A 27,692-nucleotide genomic window follows, 5' to 3' on the forward strand; every position below is an offset into this window, starting at 1 on the left:
TTCTATTTATTTATTAATAAACTAATTAAGTTCGTTGATATTTATTTTTTAAACAATTTTTTTCAGTGCTTTATATGACACTCTCTGTGTGCATGTGAGCTTGAATTCTGCCCTTTCGAAAATCCTTTCGCCTAATTGTTTTTATTTTTATTATATTTTTTTTGCTTAGCTTGATGGGCTCACGGTATAATCGAAGACTAAAAATCTGAACGACTGAATGATGCTTCACAAATTGAACTGTGAAAAGCGTGGCCACGCCCCTTCGCTGGCCGCCCACTTGACACAAAACAAAAGTTGGTAACTCCATTCGAAATGGGCCATTAAATCGAAGCGAACGGGCAAATAATAAAAACAAAAATAAAGAAAGAAAAACCTGAGCCAGTGTTGCGCCCACAAAACTCAGAGCTCAGAGAATATCAGCGCATGGCCCAATATTTATTTATCACACATTTTCCACGAAACCAGGGTCCTTGCAGTGGCAACAAAGCCTTTCACTTGGCTTTTCCCACTTTTCCGACTGTCCAAGCGAAGACAAAACCAAAACACATACATAGTCACTGGCCAATATTTATTTGTGTTTGTATTAATAGCAGCGTGTTTATAACTTAATAATGGCTCAATAAAATACAAAATCCGCTGCCAGCAGAAAGCTGAGTTTTCCTTTCCTGCTGCAGGCGAAGGCAGAGCTTTTCCAAACAGCTTGCCATCTTGGACATTTTCTTTCATGTTTCTTGCATATATATATTTTTTTTTAACACGAAAAATAGGAGTGTTTTATTGCTATTTATTATATATTATTGGCTGTAAACTTTAATTATTTAGGTTAAATTTAATAAAGTTTCAAAAATATTGTACTTGTATTTTGTTTTTATGTTAATGAGCCATCATTCTTTTTTAATATGGTAGTAACATAATTTTAAAATACTTCTGAAGTCATATTTAATTAAAAAAGAGAAGTAGTTAACATTTAAATACTTCCTTAAACAATTTTCGAAATAATAAACTAAAAGCAATCAAAAGTAAACATTTGTGTATATTATCAAAATGTATATAAAAACGAGAAGGAAATTTAAAGTCTTATATACTCTTGCAGTTTTCAATCGAGTTATACGATCGTAAAGGAAATCGATCATAACTATCACATATTTATCGATATTTCTATATATTATATTTATCGATATTTTTTAGACATATCAAATTTAAAAAACTCATAACTTAGCCAAATAAGCATTAAATTCAATTCGGAAAGCGTTTCTGTGCTAGTTTTTATTAGGTTTTTAAATCTGCTTACTGAATTTAACGTTTTAAAAATATTAAATTTTTATTAATTTTTTTTAGATATTTAAGGAGTAAATCCCTGAAAAAAATTTGCAAAAATTTTTAAAATTTGTATTTTTTACTAAAGTGGCTAGATAGATTCGGCTCTTCATGCTGATCAAGAATATATATGATTTATAGGGTCGGAAATGATTACTTTTTAAATTACAAGCTTCTGACTAAAAATATAATACCCTGCAAAAGGTATAAAAAATAAGACTTATAAAACTAACTTTCTTTATTTATATAATGTATAATTTAGAAAAGAAAATCAACTAATGTTTATCTTCAAAGTGCTCTAATTGTTTACATTTACAATTATATAAAAGCATTTACTCAACCATCAATTTGGCGAAATGTCATATTCCTGTGAACATTAACTAAAAAACTCCTCTTTGGGATATATATTTTCCGAACAGTAGTCAACTTTTGGTGTTCAATTCAAGTCGCTCTCTATTTTGTTTTTTTTTTTTAGTTTATGTTCGGACATCTTAAACGTGAGCCGTTTTTTTAATGGGGGAGTTTTCACGGCGGGAATTAAGGAGGGAGCTGGAGATGGAGATGGAGTTGGAGTTGGAGATGTGGGCTGGCCACGGTTTAGAAAGGCTAATGGGGAGTTTAGCTTGTTGTTTTTTGGCTCTGTTTTTCTTTTTTTTTGTTCATTGCAAGTTAATCAAATGAATTATTATTACAATAAATAAGCATATTTTGACAGTCGGTTGTTAGCTAAATGGCATATCAACTGGAGAGGGGAGAAGCAGGCAATTGAGGGGGCAATTGAGATAGCTGTCAGTGTTGGTGGAAATTGAAATGTTGTTTTAAATTAAAGTTAAAGTCCCCGGGGCTAATCAGTTGCAGTTTGGAAAAAGAGTCTTTTTTTCGAGGTTTCTTTGTTTTTGAGATATTTTTATGGTGGCTTTTTTGAGAGCTCATCTAATAATGGTGGGAAATCAAAGAGGGAATAAAGCGAAAGAAAAGCTTTGTAGGTCAAGAGTTCTTGGAGTACAAAAGGTTGTGATTTATTTATACACAACAAAGTGGTATTTTTTTATTGGGTGTTTTAAATTGTTTATTTAGGAAAATTATATTTAATTCTATTTAAAAATCATACATCTTTAAAATTCATCTTAAAGTATCAATGTTTTCTTTGACTTTTACTATAAAAACAGTGCAAAAATTAAGGTTATCTATGCATTATTCAGTCAATCTTAACTTCTGTATAAAGAACTCCCTCTTCCCACTCAAATAAATGATATAAATATTCCCCTTTCCTTCTGCTTTAAAATAATATCTTTATCTCAAATCCATAAATAATAAACACATCAATCAAGTTCAATTACATAAAATTAAAATAATACACAACGGAATTATGTATTTAAGTATTTCTTTCAAGCTAGGCAAACTTCAAAGCTAAAACCATATTTTCCACTTCATAGAAAAATCTCTTATCATATTCCTCAAGACTATCCCACTCATTTTTCATAATTTTTCCCGCCCCCTGCACATATATTGTCTCCTTGAATTTCCCTTGTCCACTCCTAGCTACTTTCCACATGCATTAAGGCTTAATCTTTGACTTTCTAATGCAGTTAGTCTTGCACATCATTACAAATCCCGGAGTGGGAGTGGGAGTGGCAGTAGCAGGAGTGGGCGTCACAGGATCCAAAACAATAAAAAAGCAACCAAAAAAGAGCTTCCTACTTCCCCACAGATGAATTTATTGTTATTTGCATACGACGGCCGACTACTGTCCATAATTTCTCAACAAATCGTCGCTCAGCTGTCACACTAATCTTTTTTTGCTTTTCCCCAAGCCCCCTTGTGGAAATCGGTGAAAAATTTACATATTTGCATATGGATTTGCGTTTTTTTGGATTTGTTTGGGATTGGATTTGGTCTTTGGGTTGGGTTCCGTTTCAGTTGTCGTTCGGTTTCTTTGTGGTCAGTGAAGCGCAGACAAATGGTTAAAATATATACATATATATATATATTTATGAAAATCAAAATCAAAACACACCTAGGAAAACCGATTGTGGGAAATTTGCTGTTCAAAGATGGAAAATCTCACACATTGAGATAAATAAGCATTCATTACAGTGACCGTCATAAATGGCGAGAGATTTTGAGGTAAATAAACAGTTAAAATTATGTCATTGAAAGGATAATAAAAACTAAAGAATTTAAGGGTAGTTTTGAATACAATTAATACTTTTGTTTAATTAAGAAGTAAATATTCTGAAGTTTTTTAAATCCCCTTTAAAAAGTGTTTTAAATTATATTACAAAATGTACTACGATTAAAATAGATTACGATTGACATTTTGTATCATATTTTTAGATACTTTTTGAAGGAGTTTGAAAATCATAGACAATTAAATAATACAAACAATATTTTTAATAAAATATATGCGACTTCTTTATTAAATCATATAAAATCACTTCACTTAATCTTTGAAATTCATTAAAAATGTGTCTAAAATAATTTTATTAAATTGCAAAATAAACTTTTTTTACTGAATATTTATTTTATATTTTCTACCACATTTTAAGGCTGTAAAAAAGTATTAAAAATAAAGAAAACCTAGCAATTCCTATATAATTTTCACTCTTAAAATTTCCTTATAAAAATACCAACTCCAAAATCAACTTTATATCTTTGTCACGCACCTTCCTTCTGATTTGCAATTGCTTATTATTAACAAGTTGCCAAATGGTTTTTACCACATTTGGCTAATGCCACTTATTGGCTTTAGGTTAGGTCTTTTTCATTTTCTTATTTATAATTTTTACCCCCTCTTTTTTGTTGTTGTTTTTCTGTTGCTTTTGTTCATATTTCCAATTGGATGTCAGTGTGTGGGCTGACGCTGCGTCACGCCCACAATCCCAGTAGCATTCGATGCAATTTGATGGCAAAGAAAAAAACAAAAACGGCAGCGAGACCAATGGGAAACTGGAAGCCAGTTGGACTGCATCCAAATTGGGACCCAACCTGACTCACACCATCATCTCTGGTTCCTTGGCAGGTTTTATGTTTGATTCTAATTGTTTCGCGGAGGTTACTAGGTGAGGTCTGAGTCGAACACGAAACCCCTACAGTCCGCTAATTACCACACACAAATCCAATGATGTTACCTATCCACTATAATACCTGTCCACCTCCATGGGATATTGGTTATTTTGGCAAATTTCTTAACAAAAGTGGCAGAGTTCAACTTGGTTATAAGTTGTGGCAGTGGCGCCATCTGCGGGTGAGAACTGGCACTCAGGAAATATGATCGTTATTAATAATGCAGGGTTTTTTTTTACGATATTCAAGAAGGTGAGAAACGATATTGAGAAGTTGGGAAACGATATTAGATGGTTTTAATGGGAGAATTCAAGAAATTTCTACTTGATTTTATATTAAAATAATTTCTTATAATAATATATCAAGGAAAATTTAACAATAATAATTGTTTTCGGTGAATAAAGTTCCTTTTGAGGGGTTTTCTAATTTGGAAAAGTATTGGTTTTAAAATAGTTTTTCGTTTTTATATAAAATTGTTTAAAATATTCATTGGTTTTTAATAAAGTACTATACTCTTAGTAAAGAAAATCCAGGATAACGTTCTACAGATAATTGTTTTTGGAGGGAATTAAGCATTTAAAGAATTTTCTCTAATACTTTTAGAAATTTAATGTTTTAAAATTTTGTAACTATAAAAAATACTATTTTTCAAGGTGTTTTTAAATTTTTAGCTACAAATTATTAAACATATCAGAAAATTCCTTAACAAAATGTAAGAAAAATGTTTCCCCACCAAACCTGTGACTCATTCTCCAATGGTTCAGAGTATCATCATAGCATTCCAAAAATACTTCAAAATGAAATTTCACACATACCTGCAATGATAATAAAAATAAAAAACCAAGTGTGAGTAAATATGTCATTAAAAACTGATCTCTTAAGCGTAGCAAAAAAATATTTGAAAAATATAAAATCAGAGAGTGCTTCTTTATTCATCTTTTTGATGGTGGGATAATTGCAGAATAAATAAACAAAAGTAAATGTGCGAAAAAGGAAGCGACAATCACATCACACATGGGAAATGTGAGAGGAGATGACGTTGTTTACATTTCAATTGTAAAAAAAGAAAAATGTATAAATAAGTTGATGGGCCTCAGGGCTTAAGCAAATTGCGCATGCGCAAAGGCCCCAAAAACAAAATGCGGGTCAATAAATGCGCAGCCGCAAAAAATACCAAATATATATATATAGTATGTATATAGCGAGATCAGCAAACCATTATGCAACCTCTCTCATTTTTTTTTCTTACGCTTTTTGGCCTTCAATCTGTTTACCAGAATGAAGAGGCTGCCGATGAGGATACCGGGCCGAGCCGAGAGCTGTTCATTAATTTCATAAACGCAAAAAAGAAATGCAACAATGAAACCGAAACCTATACTTAAAAATAGTTGCCTTCAATCCGATCCCCGTTCCCATACCCGTTCCCGTCTTCGTCTTTTGGCCAAAAAGCTACCACCTCTTCATAGACAAAAAGCCATTCGGCACTCCCCAAGGGGAGGAGGAGAGAGGAGGCATCTTTCTGGCCTTGGCCAAGGCGTGTGTGATGATGATTATGGCCTAATGGTGGATAGCCTGTTGGCATGCCAGAGCAGCAACAACAACAACAACGGGGGATAATAATAACCAAAACAACCAGAGATGCACTTGGAAAAAATATATTTAAACAAAAGCAAAACTTTTAAATAAGTTAAAGAAAATACTAAAAGAGTTTTAATACCAAAAAACAAGTTATTATGCTTCAGTTTTACACCCCAAAGCAAAGAAAATATTCAACATTTAATCTAAAATTTAAAAACTAATATCTAAAATGTTTTAATAAACATTTTTCTTAGTGCATTCATGCTGTAAGTTGTCGGTTTGTTGGTGGCTGCGGTTTCTGCCGCGTTTGAAGCAGCGCGTAAAAAATGGCAAATAATTTTTGCTCTGTGGCTGATTAGTTGAATGCCCAGGACCCCCAGTCGATGGGATGATAATGACGATGGCAAGGGGGCGGGGCAGGGAGCGGTAGATAAGATTGTAACAAAAAAAAAGGGTTAAGACAGCAATTCAATGGAACTTATATGGAAATAAAATATTTATAAAACTAAGGTTTCTTGATCAAAATCAAAAAAGACAAATATGTGTTATCATGGAAAAAAAAGAATCGAATCGCAAATTGATCATAACTAAGCTTAAAATCTATATTTATCAATATCTTCATAAAACACTTGTTTTCATCGAAAAATTCAATTTAAAAAAACTCATAACTAAGCCAAAAAAGCATTAAATTCAATTTGGAAACTGTTCTAAGCTATTTTTTATATAGTTAACAAATCTGCATACTTAATTTAAAATTTTAAAAATTACATTTTTTATCAATTTTTTCGTTTAGTTTTTTCTATTTTAAACGCTCAAAAAATGTTGAAAAAATTTTCAAATTTTTTTTTCAGTCAGAGATAGCTAGATCGACTCAGTTTTTTGTGCTGATCAAGAATATATATTGTTTATAGGGTCGGAAATGACTCCTTCGATGTGTTTTTAGCTTCAGACTGAGATGCAATACCCTATTTTTGCTATAAAAAAATAAATGGGAACAGACATTCCGAAGTCCAAATAATAATACTCTTGTTTTGATTTGAAATTTAATATCTCTTCCGTATTTATTGTATTATTCTTTTATTCATTATTCTATTTAAAAACAGTATTTTGTAATGCAGAATTATTTTTTAATTCAATTCGAACCAAAAACCAATATAAATTAAATGGATTCTTATAAATATTTAAAAAAAATTACAAATTTTTCGACAATTATAGTTGAAAAAAATCATAACTCAGCCAAAAATGCATTAAATTCAATTCGGAATGCTGTTCAAAGCTATATTTAATAAAGTTAACAATTCTGCATACTCAATTTAAAATTTAAAAAACATTAAAATTTTGATCAATTTTTTCTTTTAATTTTGTCGATTTTAACCGCTTAAAAAATGTTGAAAAAATTTTCAAAATTTTCTTTCTGTCAGAGATGGCTAGATCGATTCGGCATTTTATGCTGATCAAGAATATATATGGTGTATAGGGTCGGAAATGACTCCTTCCTAGCGTTTTAAGCTTCTGACTGAAATTATAATACCCTGCAAGAGTATACAAAATTTCCAGGAATACATATATTTTCATGGTAATAGCATGCAGAATATTAAACAATATATGCATATACATAATTGTTTTTCCTGCAGACTAGAAGCTTTCCAAAAATAGCCATTCTGGTAATAACTCAGTTGGCATATCGCTGCCAAGATCGATTACTTTAAACTTAAAAGATCTGCAGTCAGACAAATACAAACGTTTTCACATTCATTTCGATTCTTTCAAGTTTTTTTTTTGTTCTTTTCTTCTTGTTGCTTTTATTTTCTTTTTATTCTATTTGTTAGCATTTTTCTCGTTTTTCGAACTACTTTGGTTTTCTGTATTTTTTTCTTGTATTTGTGGTGGGCGTTTGCTATTGTCCATTGCAGATCACCTCCCTCCCCTCTTTCAAGTTTTTGACGCTGACAAATTGTTGGGCATATCAGTTTATAGTCTCTGTTCCCTTTTTCCCCCTTTATGCTTATTTTTTGTTCTGTAAATTCTGTTCTATTCCTTTGTCCAAATATAACAAATGAGCTTGGAGCTTGAGAAAATTGAGAGAAATAGTGAAAATCGTGTAAAAATCGAGTAAAAATCACGCCCAAAGCCCAGACTTACACACTTGCAACGGATCTGCGTGTAAGTGTGTGTGTGTGTGTGTTGGCTGCACTCAAGGTCGTTTCATTACTCAGCGGCGTCCTTGGATAATTACACACACGCCACAAGGGAGAGAGAGAGAGGGAGATGGCGAGGGAGAGAGATGGAGAGAGACCCCAAGACCACAACAATAATAACGCAGGGGAGAGAACGGGGGGCACTTAAGCTTTTACCGCAGCTTCGCTTCTTTTTTTCTTATTTTTCAATTTTAGTCATCATAAAAAAATCGCCAGGCAGAACGAGACGGCCAGCCGATAGAGATGGGGATAGTCCTGTTCTTTTATATGGTCTCCTCTTCTTCTTCATCTTCTTTATATATATATATATATATATATATATATGTATATATGTATATTTATATATACCTATAGCTCTGTTGCTCCCCCTCTCAATCTTCGGTTTTTGCATTTTCTGCAACATTACTTCCTTTTAGGCTTCTAATCGTTGGCTGACTCAACGCCAGGTTACAGTAATCACTCGAAAAAAATGATTTAAATGCAACTTCATGTTTAAAAAAAATACATACATAATTTAGGGAACCTTATATATAAAAGTAGAGAATGTATTTATTATAATTATTATTATATTATATATTATTTTATTATTATTATTATTTATTATATTATTATAATTAGATTTTTTAATAGTATTCAAAAATTGGAAAACCAAATTGTTGACAACTTCATTTCTCACAAAAATATTAAACTAAATTAAGGGGTCTTATTGTATTTTATTAAGACCTTTTTTTTCCTTATATTGTTGTTTAAAAAAAATCAATTTTTAATATATGTATATATATTTATGTTTATATATTGTTTTCTAATTCTCCGTTCTCATTTTTAGTTTCAATTTTTATAAAAGTTTAAACATTAGATTGCGGAATTGAAGTTTAATAAAGTCTTTAATCAATATGAGTCTCAAGTTTGTATAATTTAAGGCATACTTTAATGTTCAAAAGTTGTTAAATAATTATATTGAAATTAATTATTGTTATTATTATTATTAAATTCAATGTCAAGTCAAAATTGTCAAAATAATAAAGAATAAGTTAAACAAGCCTAGTATTTTCTTTACGCTTTACAAATTGGATATTTAATATTAATATTTATAATAAATATTATATATATTATGAATTATAAATATTATACATATATATTATATATATTTATATGTTTTTATTTCAAGGTGTTATTATGTTTTATTTGTATATTAATTTATTATTATTATACTTTATTTTAAGGAATCAATTGTATCAATTTAATTTCCTCAAAGTAATTTCCTTTATCACGACTAATCACTGTGGGGCATATGCCCCAACAGCTGGGGCACACGTTGGCCTGTGCATTCGTGCGAAAGTCCGTCCAATGTCTATAGCTCTTTCCTTTACTCTCCCCCGCTCCCCCATCCCCACCAACCGTCTTAACCCTCGAATGGTGCTATGTGGCGGAGTGTGCCTGGCTGTGATCGTTGGCCAAAAGGAGCGTTTCTAGTTTTGCGTGCAGTGGAATGGAATTGCGGACCTGGCCCAGACCGCGGCGGGGTTCAATGCACCACCGACCGACCGGCCGATGATTCTGATTCCGATTCTGAATCTGCAACAGCAGCAGCAGCAGCGGCATTCCGTGCAGCAGCGCTGCAACTGCGCAGTCGCATCGTGCCTCTGGCATTTTATGCAATTTTTTTTTTTTGTTGCTGCAACCTCCGCTTGTGTCTATAGTTTTTTTCTTGTTGTTGTTGTATTTGCTTTTATCGTGAAGTGAGTGAGCGTGTTGCACTAACCCCTAGCTGGGCATCTCTGTAAAGTGGAGAAGTTTATCTTAGGAAAGGGAATATTTTAGCCATTTAAATCCTTTTTCTAAGGTAAACATAGGTTATAGGAACAATATCTTGAGATTATATTTTGTATAAAAAAATTTTAACATAAGAAAGTAACAGTTTTGGCTAAAAATTACTAAGGGAAAACAAAAAATTTCCTTTATATAAAATGTTTTTACTTCTACAAGAAATATATAAATTAAGGAAAATCTTTGAAATGTATTAATAAATTGTGCATACTTTTTTAAATTATACTCAAGGGGTAGTTTGGCTCGATTTTATAATATAAAATTATAGATATTTATAATTTATGTATACTATTTTTTATTATATAAATATAAAATATTTTAAATATATATTTAAAATACATATGTTTGTACATAATTTGAGAATCTACTATATTCCAAGAAAACAGACAAATAATTAAAGCAATGTTTATCCAGGCATCTATTTAATAAGGAATCTAATACAATTTTCACATTTTAAGATTAATTTAAAAATGGTATTAGTTTTATTTAAATTTAGTACAACTCAATATATATTTCTTGTTTTGTTTTTTGTGATTTTTATACTCCCTGCAGAGTATTTAAATTTTAGTCAGAAGCTTGTAACCTTGTGAAGGAGCCATTTCCGACCCTATAAATCATATATATTCTTGATCAGCATAAAGAGACGAATCTATCTGGCCATCTCCGACGGGAAAATTTTTTTTTGAAAATTTTGAAAATTTTGTTTACCGATTAAAATCGACAAAATTGAAAGAACAAATTGATAAAAATTTTAATTTTTTAAAGTTTTAAATTGAGTATGCAGATTTGTTAACCTTGTAAAAACTAGCACAGAACAGCTTTCCGAATTGAATTTAATGCCTTTTTGACTGAATTATGAGTTTTTAAAAAATTTGATTTGTGGAAAAAATTATCATATACAAATATTGATAAATATTGATTCAAGGAATGGGAATATTGTAAGCTTAATTATGATTGATTTAATATTTGATTCTAAAATGAAATGACAAGCTGCTAGTAAGTAAGATTCATTTCTTTTTATAATTGGAATCATTTAAGTTGAGCTTCAATAAATCCCTTCCTGTATTTGTAATAACAGAATACTTTCATTTGTGTTTGTTTATATTATTTAAATTAATTTGCTCAAGTTTTAAAATGAATTCCTTGTTTTTTTTTATCTACAATCCTTTTCTAAAATATATACATATGTATTTCCGATATTTTGGGGTCTCCTTCACTAATTTTTTTCGACCTTAAGCTTGAAAGATCAGACAGCTGCTGTTCGTTTGGTTTTATTTGAATTTTTTGGTTCTTTTTCTCTTTGGTCTTGGCCATTGTTAGCGATAACAATAAAATGTGGGTGGGTTGAACTTGGACCTTTGCTCCCCTCTCTCTCTCTCCCTTCCCCACCCCCCCTCCAACCATTTTCCCCTTGCCCATGAACCATAATTATGGGCACATGGCAATGGCTATCCAACAGACGAATTACTTTCAAAACAAAACTTGAAATTGCACAACTCTTTGTAGATGACCAAAGCTGCAAAGAATCGCAGAAGAATTGCTGGAGAATTCAACTGCGAAGACGATAAAGTAGAAGAATCAGAAGAAGAAAAAGAGGAAAAATAACAAGAACAAGAAGGAAAAACTGGGATTATTCAAGCGGAGCAAAAGCCAATGGGCAGCTGCCTTTACTCGTTCCTCGTTTGGGTGGAAAAAAAGCAGAACAAACGGCAGTTTTACGTCGCCGGAAGCCAGGCTACAAATAAAAAAAAAAAGAAAAACTAAACAAAAACAAAATAAATAATAAATAAATAAAAGTAGGAGAATGTAGGAGGGGAATCACATCTAAGAAAAAGGGGGATAAGCAGGAAAAACCCCACGTTAAATGCATTTATTTATAGCACTCTAGAACTTCCTTATGTTTTTGTTCAAACAAAGAAATCATACCTCTTTTATTTATTTATTTATTTACCACAAATGGTTGTTACTAATACCTAAATATGAGACAGCAGACAGGTGTTTTTAACAGGTAAACAGGTGGGTAGATCGGTAGCAACTTTGGAGAGTTTACTAAAGTTCTAAGTAATTTATTTATTCTAAATTAAATAAGAGAAAATTAAAAGCAATTACTTGAAGGATTATTTACTATTTATAGCTTCAATTCTTTTAATTATCTTGTCATATTAGGGAACATAATATACTTCAATTTAATACACCTTAATATACATTTCATTACCTCATTTACTATATTTTTAAGCCTCATCTTTCGATGTATCTTCACTTTTACAAGTACACGAATATCTCTATCGATATTAACCCTAAATCGTGTTGCTAATATAATTTCTTACTCCTTCTTGAAAATTGGCCCCCAAAGTGATTTTATTCCCTTGTAATGTGAGGCAAGTGCAATCTGATTTCATTACCAAAGTCCAAGTAATTTTCCCCAAAGGAACACCTGCTCCAGGAGCACTCCACTCACTCCTCTAGGTATCCATACATCCATCCAACAATCCACCCTTCCATCCATCCATCCATCCGTTCATCCAGTTTGCCCATGGACCTCTGATGGGAGGCTGTGCGTTGCCTTGGCCTTTCCCTTTGGCATCATTATGCCCATTTAATTATACCTTTTTGCGAGAACAACAATTTCCGAATAAATCACTCAATCAAAATAGAGAAAAGCGAATGCCAGACGGACTCAGCACATGACAGGACAGTTTCCCACAAATCGCTCACAGCGAGCGTAGAAGCCGGCTCGGGACTCCTTCAGACCAACATAAATACATCAAATGTCAAAAAAAAAAGGAAAAAAAAGCAAAAAGGAAAAGCGAACTTGGCCTGAAGCCCCGGTAGTCAAGTCCAAGAAGATTGGAGCTTCTCTTCTCTCTAGGAGCGTCTTTTGGGGGCTGGACACATTAAATAGTAAACAATAAATTAATATGCCGTAAGTTAATAATTACAAGTCAAGATTCTTTCCAGCTACTGGAAAGACCTCCTTCGCCTCCTTATCGCCAGGCAGCATCATTATCATCATTATCATTATCATCATCATGGACTGGCCTGGCGCCCCCCAAAAGGAATCTCATTAAATGGGGATTGATCTTTGGTCTTTGACTGGAAATTATTCTGGAAAGTATTGTTATAACCAACTAAACGTCAAAACAAAGACGAACTATATTAAAATACATTTTTAAAAAATTTTAAAACTGTTTTTAAATACTTTAAAAGCTCTTTTAAAAAAGTGTCTTGAAGGGGCTAAGTTTTAAGTTGATTTTATAGTCTTTGAAAATATTTTAAAATAAATATTTGTATTTATAAATCAAACATAAGTAAGATTTAAAATTATTCTGAGAATAAAACAATTTAAAACATTTAAAAAATTTTACCAAAATATTTTCAAATACTTTGTTATGTTTCATCTTAAATTATATTTTGAAAACAATTTTAAACTGTTTTTCTTAATGCTTCAAAAGGATTTTAAATAGATATTTTAACTATAATTAAAAAAAGACAAAATATATTTGTAATATTTTTACAGTCGCAGAAATTATCAAAGAAAATCATCAAAATTCTAGTAATTATAATTCAATGCTTATTCCTAAAAAATAATTATTTTAACCAAGTCAATAAACTTATACGAAAATGGCTTTAATCAACATCTAATTTAACTCAAAATGTAACTAAAATTCAGCACAAATTCATTTCCATTTAACATAAAACCAAATTAAGTTATATTCCTATTATTTTCTATTCCATGCCAAGTTCCATTCTATATTCCACTCTATTCCCCTTTCTATTTAATCTTTATTCGGATTTTCCGTTTACAAATTAACGGCTCAAACACAGCCTCTTTCAGCGTTAATTAATTTGGCAACAGTTCAACAAAAGTTTACATAACAGCAACGGAAACCGTTAATGCAACAACAGCAACTTGCTAGACAACAAACACTCATCATTTTCTTGCGAAAAAAAAACCCCACAGAACGAATGCTGAAATCTTTCTCCCTCTCAGCCACAAAAGTTCTTCGCAAAAAGCTGACAAACATTCCAGGCAAACAAAAAAAAAAGGAAATATACTTTTTCCTTTATTTGCCAAATGCATCGAACATTTTCAATTCCTAGGATGCAAAACGAAGAACCTCTTGTTGGGTCATTTGTCAACAATTTGCAGGGAGTATCAAATGTCGGGGAAATATAGGAAATATTAAGCCATTTACCAGTAGTAACCATGACAAATTTTATATAATCAAAACAGCAGAGAGGGAAAAAGCCAAAAGGAGACTTGAAAGGAATTGAAAAAACGTATTGACATAGCTGGAAAATGTAATAAGAGAAGCCTTATTGTCCTGTAAATGTCCTGTAAAAACAAACAAATAAAACAGGATTCCTCATCAACTAAATCTTGTACATAAAAAAAGTATACAAAATTTTACAACAAATCGTAAAGGACAGTATATATCAACAAAATGGTAACAGACCCATCAATCTAGACTTTATATGATCATAACCGTTAATAAGTCTCATTTTATCTGCTACTCTCTCAGCATAAAACTCAATTAAAGTGCAATTTCAGAGTAAGCAAAAATAAAAAACAAATGAAAACAAACTCCTAAAGAATTGGTAGTGATAGAGCCATCAACAAATCAAGCACTTGGAATGACTTAATAACATCAGGAATCATCAAGAAATCAGCCAAATAAATGAGACGAATGGAGATGGAGAGATCCCCAAGATAGCCAAATGACTTAATGCGAGTGGAACTGTAAAAAGTTCCACATGCCACATGCAACATGTGTGTGAACCCGCATAAACCGGAGAACGCAGAATGCAGGCAACTAAAAAAATCTCGATCTAGATCAGGAAGGAAATCAAGAGTCGTTATAATTGATTAACTGCAACAGAGTGCACCGAAAAAGGGGAAGAAGAGAAGAAGCGCGAGAAGAGGTGGGTCGTAAAGAGAGCCATAAAATGCAGATGAAGAAGAAACCCAAAGCAGGAAGAGCCAAGGAATCGTCACGCATGCGCGCAACCCAACTCTTGCCATCTCTGTCTCTGTCTCTATCTCTCTCTCTAGCCGAAGATTTGCTATTTTGGGATGCTGCCAGAAAGGGAAAACAACCGTTGGAGCTGCGGCTTGTCGCACTCGTTAGAGAAGACCAGCGATCAAGGAATTACGGTAAAAGCATTTGCTATCCTGCTCTAGCATAAACGATAAGATTGCCTTTGATAGACACTTGGTCACACTGGAAAACTATTAAATTGAGGAATAAAGATACTTTTAGTAGAATATATGGAAAATCTATAAGACAAATACATATCTTTATGAAATGAAAGAAGCATTTAAATTAAAATCTAAACATTATATATGTTTGTTTAATATTTAACTCATTTTCTTGTACTTTTCCTTAAGTAATTCTCAGTGCATTTAGTTGGTAGATAACTTGCCCGCTGGCAGAGGTCATAAAGAGCGGGAGCGGTATCCACCAAGTCCAGCTAGACTGACAGATGCGTGCAAGTTGGCCATAAAAGTGGCCCCAACGAGCTAAAGAATCGAATCGAGCCGTGGAAATAATTTAGCCAGACACAGGCCCAAAGACACAGTGCACACCAGTCTAGTGTTCACTGTCCACAAAACCACGATCCACGGTGTCCAGTCAAGTGTCCACTGTCCATAGTCTAGTGTCCAGTAGTGCCTGCCTGGTCTTCGTCTTCGTCGTCTTCGTTGTCGTTGTCGTCTTAAGGAAATGCATTAAATGAGAATCGGCCAGACTTCTTCGAGCGGGGCAAGGGGATTTAAGTTAGTAATTTTACAGTTAGAATTGTCGGTAGCCAACGGGCGGAGGGAGAATTTGTTAGGGAAAAAGCGACAGACAGCGACTACTGGTCAATAAAATCAATCGAATCGAATGGTACAAGTAATGGGTACGAAAAGTCTTAATGAAAGCATAAAAAAAAATTGAATTAGGATATGAGTGTGATAAATATTCCCAACTACTACTTATCGCTGAATTCTTATTTAATGAAGAGTTAATTTTAAAATTGCTCTATATATTTCCGCCTTAACAAACAAAGCAGAAATTTATCGAGTGACCGGTCGGAATTGTATCCTAATTAGGACAGATTTAGAAAGGTAGATAAATATTATAAAGCTATCAGAGACCAGGTAAATGTATGCCAATCTATGACCATATTTTTTCTTCTTCTCCTTTTTTTTTATATATTTCCATAATAAATCTTTGCAGTCAATTGGCCAGAAAAACCCCAAAGACCGGCAAGGGAATCTAAGAAAATCTGTCCATGACCTTCTTTGGACCAAGATGTAGAGTGAAGTGCAGAAAAAAAGTTCTGGCGAAGGAAACGGCGGGGCGGGGACTTTGGGCACGACTTTGAACTTGCTTTTGATTTGGGTTTTTTCTTTGGTTTTTGGTTTCGGTTTTGGTTTTGGTTTTGGGACAAATTGTGCCCAGCATTTGGCATGCAAAATGCGATCTTGACTCTCTAAATTTCAAATTATATGCTAGATGATGATCGTGTCGGTGGAAATCCCCGAGTTTAGCTTTTCTTTTACTTTGTGCAAAAGTTAGATTCCTGTCCCTTTCCATTGTCCAACCCGAAATGAAATAGAAAGAAGATGATCTTCTGTGGCTAAGGCTAAGTCTGAGGCCTTTCTAGGCCAAACGATTAGTGGCTAGGAACAATTTCATCCTCTTTCTCTGGCATCTTTCCATTTGATTTTTTTGTTGTTGTTGTTTATAATCAAAAGTAAAATGATTGCGATTTCGTGTTTTGGGTTTCATTACTCATTTCCTTCAGAGCGTTTTGTCTTTCTTTCTAGGAAGATGACCCAGTTGCTATTTTTTTTTTATCTTGCGGTGATGAAAGTTTTAGAGAGCAACTTAATTTTTGTTCAAGGTTTATTTTGTCTTTAAGCAATTATTTTATGCAAATCAATGTTGGCTTATTTTAATCTATTTAAATTGGTTTTAATGCAATTAAGACTGTACTTTGATTGCTTGAATAACCATTTCTCTTAATTACCTCATTTAAGAACACCTTTCGCAATCAAACACACCCACCACTACACGTTTCACCAAAAACCACAAAAGCCTAAGATTTATATACATTTAACCGCAAAGGCTTAAATAAACACGACAATGTCTGCCATGTATAACGTTGCGTATGAGTAATGTCAACAATTAAATACATTTTCGTTTTATTTTCTGCGGTCGCAATGAGTCAAAGTCTATGACAAATTATTGATTTTGCAAGTATTTAGAAATTGTCATTTCATATTGACCTCAAGAACCAAAGCAAAAATGTCGGAAAATGTTTACTGATTAAAAGGTTCAAGAATGAATGGGTTTTCTTTAAGAAGTTTTGCTTGAGACTTACAGAAATTATAATATTTAGGCCCAGAAAATAATGTAATTATAATTGTTTAATAAAGTAGAAGTTTGAAAAATGGAAAAGGAAAAATAATATAATAATAATAATAACATGGAAAATATATATTTATATGAAAAGGAGATCGAAGTTTTGTGGTTTTTAGTTTATATTTATTTTAAATTTTGATTAAATAACACACAGCATTTAACTCCAGCTTAATTTAATAATATAAAATCTGAATTAATTCAATTTCATACAACATTTAATAGCAGATTAAATTAATACTATATAATTTAACTCAATTTAAAATGAAGAATTGCAGTTTTTACTCATTAAAAAATATTAAAATGATTCCAAACTATAATATTATTGGATATATTACCAAGAAAAATGGTTTAAAAATTAATTAAATTAAAAAATAGCCTCAAAAAGACCTATTTTTTCGTTTTTCAGAGAAAAACAAATTAAAATAAATTATAAAAAAATTAAATCAAGTACATTTTCTACCTTGCTTAGCTATCAAAGCAGCTCTTCTTTGTAGACGATACATTTCGTGGCTGGAATTCTGCTGTTGAGTATTCTCTAAAGAACTTCACTTCCAATGGCGTTGGTTTAAAAAAAACTTCACAAAATCGAACAGTTCATTGTTGGAGGAACTTGTATTGTTTATCTCCGGCTATTAATAAAACAATTCTTAAACACTTTCAGCAACACCCGCGCCACAATCAGAGTTTCAGAGTTTCGATTTTCTGTTTCTGGTTTTATTTTTTTGGAGTAAAAATCGAGTAACGAATGCCGCTTGAGAGACCGCTTGGACCGCTTGAGATGACGTGCAAAATTGAACTGAACTGAAAATTGAACTTCCTGCTGCTGAGCTTGCAAAAAAATAAAAAATAAAAAAAAAAAAAAAACTAGAAGCAGAAGAGGGAGAGAAGCGAGGCGGAGAATGGCGAAAAATGTTATATCTCAAGATCGAAGAGGCGAAAACCTCGTGTAGGAGTCTGCGAATCCCGAGAATCGAGAATTGAGAATCGACAAGCAACTGCAACTTGCTTGCAGCACTCTCTCGATCCCTCTCTCTCTCTTGAAAAAGTGCAATAAAAAAATAGCCAAGATCTTCAACGAGGCATAAGGTAAACAAAACTGGCTAGCAAAGCAACAAAAAACGAATGCAGAATCCCGCCAGAGAGAAATACAGTGGGGTATCTGCAAGGGGCCACCAAGAAGAACTCGTTTCCATTGTCCATAGTTGGCGTTGTGCGGCAATCCGGCATTAAACCATACACTCGTATAGTATCTGTATCTCATGGGTTAAGAGATACAAAGATACCTAAGAGAAGGCTAAGAGAATGAGTTCGAAGCGAACAGGTTCGAACGGTTCGAGTCGAACAGGTTGGACTTGCAACGACTTGGCAGTGAACTTGAAGCGTTCGAGGTTGTTGCGATCTTGAAACCTTAGGGAACTCGGTTTTATTTTATTTAATTTATTTAATATTTATTTTAATTAGGAATATGATCTTTAAAATTAATAAGATTTAAAAAAAATATATAAAAATATATATATTTTGTGTGCAAATTTCTTAAAGGAGTTTTAAACTTTAATAGAAAGGATTGCAAAGAATTTCGATTTATTAATGCTACATCGTTATGAAAGATGATGTTTATGTTAATTATGTTTTTATTTGAAAAATCGCACTAAAAACAGTAGTTTCATTAAGTTTCTAATACGGTATATAGTATAATTGCTTTTTTAATACTTTCAAACAATTTTACGCATATTGATATTTTCGTATACTTCCAAGTCATTTCTGATAAAATTTTTTAAATATTTAAATTTTCGATATACTCTATTAAATAGAAATTTGGATATATCAAAAACCATATTTTAGTACTTTATTAGAAGCGATTTTTCTTTGTATATTATATTTTTGACACTAAAATTTATATATTTAAATTTTCTATATTACATTTCAAATATTTCAAATTTGTTTATTTGAAAATTAACCATCTTTTCGATTTAATATTAAATGGGCTATTTTTGTCGATAAATCATATAGGAATTTTATATTTTATTTATATATATATATTTATATTTTCAGAACATTTATATATTTGTACCATATATGATAAAATGCTTTTCTACTTATTATAATCCCCCTTTACTTGTACTTTAAATGTCGGATATAACTTTAGTCTTTGACATTTAATACAAATTAATTTGTGAAGTCTGTCAAAAAGTTGACCTTGTTTTATGTGTCTGATCTTCACGTGATTGATCTTTAAGCTACTGACATTTAACGTTAATATGCGAAAATTTATGAGTAAGCCAAATATGTTAATGATTTGTTAAGCACCCGTACCCGTATCTATTTTAAATAATGTTTTAATCCCTCAAACAACAAAATGTACTATTAATCTACAAAGTAAACTTGAAATAGACAAACTGTAATCGAAGTCCCTTTACCATTTCATCTCCCAATTAAGTACAAACCATAAACTAGTTCATAAACAAAATGCTTAAGGATCTGCACTCAATAGGCAATAACTACCGTGTAAATGCTTCTCCCACTTTACTTCCTAAGATGACAATTTCAAACCAATAAAAAAATGTAACTAAAAGTTGACACATAAAAACCGAGATAAGAGGTGCTTTTCGATGGCATTTCGAAATCAATAATCAGATCGTTGTCGTTGCATGTAAACGAGCCATCAAAAGTCGTTAAAATTAGCCCTCTTTTGGCCCTTGTGTCTCTCTCTTTTGGTCGTAAAAGTGAAGAAACCGTGGCGATCCTCGTAGCAAATGTGCTATAAGCCATAAACCGAGATTTGATAGTTGCATTTAACCAATAAAAATTGATACTGACTATGGAGGAGAACGTTTTGCCCCTCTTTTATTTTTTAGTGCCCTTTGAATCTGGCAACAAAGTTGGTGTTGCCTCTTGACAACTCAACCAAAATATAAAAAAAATCCAAAAAGAACACCCAAAAAATAAAGTTAGCAGAACGAATGGTTAAAACAAGAACCTATAAAGCGTGAGAACATATATATTCATAGGTAAATTGAGATCTCTATCTCAACCATTGGGTTGTAAATCTTCTTCAACTCGAATGTAAATTTCTTTTTTCTTCGCTTTTTAGCTACCAAAAAAAATTAAAAACTCAAATATTTTGTCAGTAGATTCAAAATAAATTGCTTTTGGTTGCAAACTTTGACCCAATTCGGTTTTCGGACTTAGGGATATATTTTTGTGTAAAGATATCTGCAGAGTCAGTGCCAATGGGTAACGAGTTTCATTTGTTTTTTTCTACAAGTTTGTTGAACCTGATTATGATTTTATTTATTATTATTTTTTTTTGTATAGGGGGCGTTTCTGAGGCTGATCTCTGGCCATAGATTTTGTTTACATATTTTTTTGAGGCTTAAACAAGGGAGCTTTATTAGCATTGTGTTGGATTTTACGCCTATGAGGCTGGCAAATTGGCAAATGTATGAAAATTAAGTGGTTTTGCTTAATTTTTAATTGTTAAATGTACTTGTTAGACTTCAAAGAATATCAAGAAAGAATTTTTAGGAAGTAAAATTAGGTCTTGTTATTTTATACTTATTTTAAAGATATTTTTTAGTTGATTTCCTGTTGTAATAATATTAAAATACACCTTTATTAACTTTTTTTATATCTATTTACTCAAAATATTGTTTTATTCCTTAATCCAAGAATGATTCTTTATTTTCCTAGTTTATAAACAATTTAAATCCCTTTAAATTACATTAATTTAATGTTCAATTGCTTCAATAACTCATTTCTTCAAGTGCTTTGGCAATTTGTCACCAAAGAGATAATCAAAATGTAATCCTACTTATTATCCCCACACACACACATATTTGAGAGACCATTCTTGATTACATAACAAAATGCTGTCATATTTCAAGAGTCAAGAGAGTAAATTGCCACTTGAATTGAAGTGGAATGGCCAGCAAAAAAATAAGTACTTTATATTCAGATATATGCCTTTTCTACACTTCTCCAACTTCTCATAGAAAAAACATTTCACGAATTTTGTGTAGCATATTTTTTGAAAAAATGAGAAAAAAAATAATATAAAAAAAAGTAAAAGAAGTCAGACAAAAGGGAAACAAAACCGAAAACCAAACAAAAGAAAGCCAGACGAGACTTGAGTGCGATCCCCATCTATAGAGTACCAAATCTACTTATTTTCGCATACAAAAATCATTAAATGCGAGCATTGAACCGCCAAGAAAATACAAAAAGCAATAAAAGAATAAATAAAAGTATAAGCGAACACGAAGAGAGCGAGAGAAAAACATTAACATCATTGCTTTAAAAATACACAAATTATGAAATCTCTGGATTAGCCAGCACGAATCAATAAAAAAGGAGAAAATTAATCAAAGAGTTTGCTCAAATTTGTCACACAATTAAAATAAATTATTTAAGATTCTTTTCAATCATTAATTTCAATTTATAAAGCTGCCGAGTATTTCAATTGGCATTTAATTGCGTTGAGAGGTTAAAGAATTCATTGGCGACAGACGCCAAACAATCGATACAATTTCGATTCCTCACTTTACTTTACTTCCAATTTCAATTTCAATTTCATTTTCGTTTTCGTTTTTTGGAATGCCTAAAGCATTCTGACCTTCAGCATTCATTGAGATTTCGTTCACTCTACTTTATTCGATTGATTCACTTTATTTACTTTATTTTTTCACATTTATTCAGATATTTATTGTGATTATTATTGAATTTCCATTTGGTTGCCTTTGTGCTTTTTTTTTCTTCTGAATTCTAGGCCTTAAAGAGCTTAATGGTTTAATTACAGTTGATAAATGATTAAAAGATTGGTCTTTTTATGGAATAATTAATTGAGTTTCAGGTTTGGAAAATGATTTAAATAAATAAATAAGATAAAGCTATAACTAGTCAGTAAAAAATAAGTATTTGAATTATTTATTAAGTACTTTTGAAAAGGTTTGATTTGGTATTTAATAATGTTTATTAATGATTAAGCAAGTACTAAAATCAAGCCTTTAATACTCATTAAAAAGTAAATATTTCAATTGCAAATGAAGTATTTATCAATAGGTTTTAATTATGTTTGCAGTAACTATTAGAGTTTTAACTATTAAAAACCTATAATTTATGATGATTTTAAACACTCTTTATAAATATTTAATGTATTCTTCTAGAGACTTTTTTACTTTTAAAATTATATTGCAAGAATATATAATAATAGACAAATAAATTTCACCCAAGTAAAAAATACAGACTCATTAAAGAATCTACTTTGATTTCTTCTCTTCCACTTTCTTCAATACACTCAAGGCTACTGTCTTTCCATCTTTCCAGTCTCCATCTTTATTTCCAGTCCAGTCTATCTGTCAATTCTTCTGGCTTCCTGACTCTTATCAGCTTATATTTTGCTCAAACGTCAAGTTCTTGTCCACTGTCATTACGGAGATCGTTCGCCGCTTCTTAATTTCCAGATATTCTTCATATTATTATGGGCAATGATCGTGTCTAAATGAAATCTATTTTTTGTTGTTGTCAGGCTCATTCATGGCTAATTTGGCATTGGCCAGAAGACGGCAGTAAAGCCTCGCTAATGCGATTACATTACAGGTCTTGGGACAAAGAGAAGCCTAATACCGAGGTCCAGCTAATAATAAAAAGTGAAAAAAAGAAGGCAAGACAAGTCGGTGACCACAAATAAATATGTGCACAAAAGGTTTTTGTACCCCCCAAAAAAAAAGTTAACCGAGAAATTTTCTAAAGTCAATGAACGTTACGTAATTTCAATTAGGGTTTTTTTTTCTTTCGGTTACTAAGACAGATGCTATTTCGGGGGGGAAATACATAGTGTTTTCATCTCGGAAATGATGAGAATGAAATTGCATTTAATATTTTTTTACTGAGCCGAATGTAATTAGGAAGCGAAAGGAGAGTAAAATGAACTAATGAGTTTTCGAGGTCATCAGACTTACCCAGAGTTTTGTTGTTAAATACATACAATAAGGTATAAGGCAGAACATAGCACATATAATGGTTAAAAGAGGAGTTTCTTAACTCACCTGAAATGAAAGAGAAAGCGGAGAATAGGTGTTAATTTGGTTTAAAACTTACTAGGAATTTGTTAAATATATTTATTATATGAAAATTTTAGTTTAGCATTTAATATAAATATTTAAAAACTACTTGCTGAGACTTTAATTAAAGCCTACAAGAGGTAATTCAAATCTAACTTATTGTAAACACATCTCAAAGAAAACTGTCAATTTATTATATTGTATAAATATATAAGAAAAATATCTAAAACTTTTTAAATAAATTTATAGAATATGTTTATTATTTTGTCATTTATTATAAATATTGAAAGTTTAATTGCTGAGACTTTTATTAAATCTTATTAGGGACAAGTGAAGTCAAACTTATTTTAAACTCATCTCAAAACAAAGTGCTATTTAAATATATTTAATAATATTTTAAGTATATTTATAATATGATATTATTATTTTAATTTTCATTATAAATATTTTTAGGCTGCTTAGTGAGACTTTAATTAAATTTTAAAAGTGGTACATGAAATTCAACTTATTCTAAATTCATCTCAAACAAAACATACGTTTTAGTCTATTTTAGAAAAATATGGGAAACAGATCAAGAGCTTGTTAAATATATTTATTACAAGAAATTACTAAATAAAATTTGATTATAAATATTTAAGGTAAATTAAATTTTGTAAGAGATAAGTCGAGTCTAACCTAATTAAACACATCTTATACTATTTTGTAAATATTAATTTGCAATATTAAACAAAAATTTCTTAAATACTTGAATTAGTTATTAAATATTTCTAAGATTTCTGATTCACTTTCCATTTCCTTTATCTGCCATGCGTTGCCAGTCACAATCGGTTAGTTCACATAAAAAAAAAGCTTGAGACATAATTGACTGATTTTGAAGTTACCAATTTTGTTATGAAAAAAATGTTTAAAAATGTTTTGTTGTTGTTTTTTTTTTGTCTTTTTTGCTTTTGTTGCTTAGCCATCATAATTCGCTGTGACAGCAGCGGGCATAACTCTTTATTTTTGGCCTAATCTCAGGAGGGATATACAAAAACCAAATAATTTATAGTTGAAGTTGTAGTTGTCGGCTTATATAAATGGGAAATTAATTGCTTAATTTAGTGGAATGGATTGCGAGAGTTTACACACAAAAGGCAGCGAATGGAAATATCTTTTTTGAGGGGGCCCACAGTTGGTTGTCTGACAGTTTTTATCACATTATTAATAAGAAGTTTAAGCCACGCCACAGACTCTTGGCCGATACCAGGAATAGGTCTTTATTTGCAAAAGATTTTCTGCTCTGCTCTGTTCTCTGTTCTGGGTTGTTTATATATACATATGTAGATATAGTATTCCGGATCGGATACCCATTCTCTGGATTCTGTGTGCGCATCTGTCAAGTTTTCCACGCCCTCGTCTGGTCCTAAACTGTCAACGTGGCCATAATTCATAATAAAGCGGCAACCGGCGCCGTCGATTCTTGTCGCCCTTGTTGTTCCTGTTGTTGTTTTTAGCCTACGCTAAAAAAAAAATAAAAACAAAAACGCTAAAAGTCCACAACAACGCGGTAAATACACAAAATATACACAACACCGAACACTGGAACACTAAACACTGAACGGACACAAACCCCACTCAGTCAAGTCAACAAAAAGGCATTTTGCAAACAGTTTGCAAAAATGGAAGGGAAAACCCAGGGGAAACCGAAGCTGCATTGCTCTAGAAAAAAATTCTGGGAATGCCAAGACACTTGGAAAACAGTTTTTAAATATTTTTATGATGATACAAGCTTCTTATTAAACAAACTGAAATTTTACTTAAGCATTAAGATCAATTTTTTTATTTTAAATAGATACAAAAGCAAATCTGTAAACCAAAAATATCCAACTATACAATAAATTCAATTAAAAAATCTTTGTTAACTTTAAAAATATAATTTTTAATAAATTCTTTGGTTCCTTTCTATCTTTCATGTTCTTAAAAGTTTGGGAAACCATTTCCTAAGCTTTTAAAAATTCTATTTAAAATTCCATAGACTTTAACAAATCAAAGAGTAACCTTTGAGTGCCCACAATATTGGTAGGGTTGTCTGATATTGTTTTCATGGCTATATAAAAGCAATATATACATATATACATAAATATATATAAACATATATATATCTATATTCATAACCAAGAGTCTAGGTGTAGCTGGTTTTATATTTGCTGCCTTTTGTTATCGCCCAATGTCCACGGATCGTGGAAAGCCAACAAATTGTTGATTCGGTTGACTCAGCCCTATGCAAAATATTTCCATGCAGTTTGGCAGCGAAAAAGAAGAACATTTATATTCCCTCAAATGAATACAAGATTTATAGTCTAAATTGGCTTAGATAAAGAGTCAATAAAACGGAATTGCTTTTAAATTGTATATTTTTGTTGTGTTAAAAAAAAATAACGAAGAGATGAAATATGGCCAAGGTTTAGGAGCTATAAATTATAAGGACAAAATTGTTTATTAAGAAAAACAAAATGAAGAATATATTTTTAAAAGGGTTTTGAAGCTAAGAATTATCAAAATTTAAAAGAAATAAAGAAATGAAGAACAGAATATATTAAAGAAAATTTAATTGAAATTATATAAAATTGTTGCTTTTTATACCAAAAACGGTGTATTCTCATTTCAGTTACAAGCTTGTTTCTATGTGAAAGTGTTATTTCCGACCCTATAAACCATATATATTCTTGATCAGCATGAAAAGCTGAATCGATTTGGCCATCTCAGACAAGAAAAAAAATTTGAACATTTTTTCAACATTTTTTAAGCGGTTAAAATTGAAAATTAAAAGAAAAAAAATTATCAAAATTTTAATTTTTTAAAATTTTAAATTGAGTATGCAGATTTATTAACCTATTCAAAACTAGCACAGAACAGCTTTCCGAATTGAATTTAATGCATTTTTGACTTAGTTATGAGTTTTTTAAATTTGGTTTGTCGAAAAATTTTTCATATTATAAAGAATTCATTAAAATGATATATGTTTTTAATTCGCATTTAACTAGAAAATAATTCTGCATTACAAAATACTGTAATTAAATAAAATAATGAATAAAAGAGTAATACAATAAATAAGGAAGAGATATCAAATTTCTAATCAAAACAAGAGTATTATTATTCGGACTTCGTAATGTCTGTTCCCATATATTTTTTTTATAGCAAAAACAGGGTATTTCACCTCAGTCTGAAGCTTAAAACACATCAAAGGAGCCATTTCCGACCCTGTAAAGTATATATATTCTTGATCAGCATGATCAGCCGAATCGATCTAGCTATGTCTGGATGAAACAAAATTTTCAAAATTTTTTCAACATTTTATAAGTCTTTAAAATTAAAAAAAAAAAAAATATTGTAAAAAAAATTATTTTTAAAATTTTTAAACTGGTTATGCAGATTTGTTAAGCTTATAAAAATTAGCTCAGAACAGTTTTCCGATTTGAAATTAATACATTTTTGACTTAGTTATGATTGATTGTACATTCGAAATCATGACCCTGAGGGTGCAAGGGTATACTTGTTATAAATAATATAAATAAACATAATAAAATCTAAGAAAACTGTTATATCAAGAAAACTTGTTATGAATTTTTCCTTTAATATGTATGACAACAAATAAAAGTAATTTGCTTTGCTAATTGATACACTGGAGGCTTCTTCTATATAACCCCCAACTCTCTCTTGAATTCCCATCCCATCCCAGCAACTATTTCCACCATTCGCTTTTCCATCCACGGATCTTATTAAAGATATTTGCTGTTCCTGCTGCTGCTGCTGCTGATGCTGATGCTGTTTGCTGCAGCCTCTGATGCTGCTGCATGTTGCTGCTGCCCCATTAGAGATTCGCGCTGGTCAATAATAAATTCAGAATGCTGGAAAACATTTCGCAGTGCCATATCAATGGCCAACAGTCTTGTTGTTGGTGGAGAGTTGCAGGCAGCATTTGCGAGGAGAAGAAATGCAATTACAAATAATATGCAACTTGGTCGTTTATCTTTATCTTATTTATGAAAACGACAACAAACCGACAAATGCAATTTATGTGTTTGTTGCTGCTGCTGATGTTGCTTTTGTTGCTTTTGCTGCTTTTGCTGCTTCCCAATGCAAAAAGGGCAGCTGCATCACATAATGCTGTGCATAATGGACAACGAACCGGAGGGATATCCCATAGTACTAACTCCCAAAAAAAAGGAACAAAAAATAAATAGATATATAAAAGA

At 31.4% G+C, this 27,692-nt stretch overlaps 1 protein-coding gene across 6 annotated transcripts in view; it reads right to left on the bottom strand.

Annotated features, from left to right (window-relative positions):
• Window positions 1-27,692, bottom strand: part of bbg (PDZ domain-containing protein big bang) — a 120,301-nt gene that overhangs the window by 55,181 nt on the left and 37,428 nt on the right. The window contains exon 1 of one of the 6 annotated variants that reach the window (XM_020954102.2): window positions 17,859-18,273. The exons of the other annotated variants lie outside the window; for them this stretch is intronic. Coding sequence (XP_020809761.2) covers window positions 17,859-17,901 — 43 coding nt within the window. The 5' untranslated portion in view covers window positions 17,902-18,273. Of the gene's footprint in view, window positions 1-17,858; window positions 18,274-27,692 lie in introns of those variants that run through there. 6 annotated transcript variants of the gene reach the window in all.

Source organism: Drosophila serrata, unplaced genomic scaffold, assembly GCF_035046125.1.
Source record: "Drosophila serrata isolate PLE 108 unplaced genomic scaffold, ASM3504612v1 contig_217, whole genome shotgun sequence".
Taxonomy (NCBI): domain Eukaryota; kingdom Metazoa; phylum Arthropoda; class Insecta; order Diptera; family Drosophilidae; genus Drosophila; species Drosophila serrata.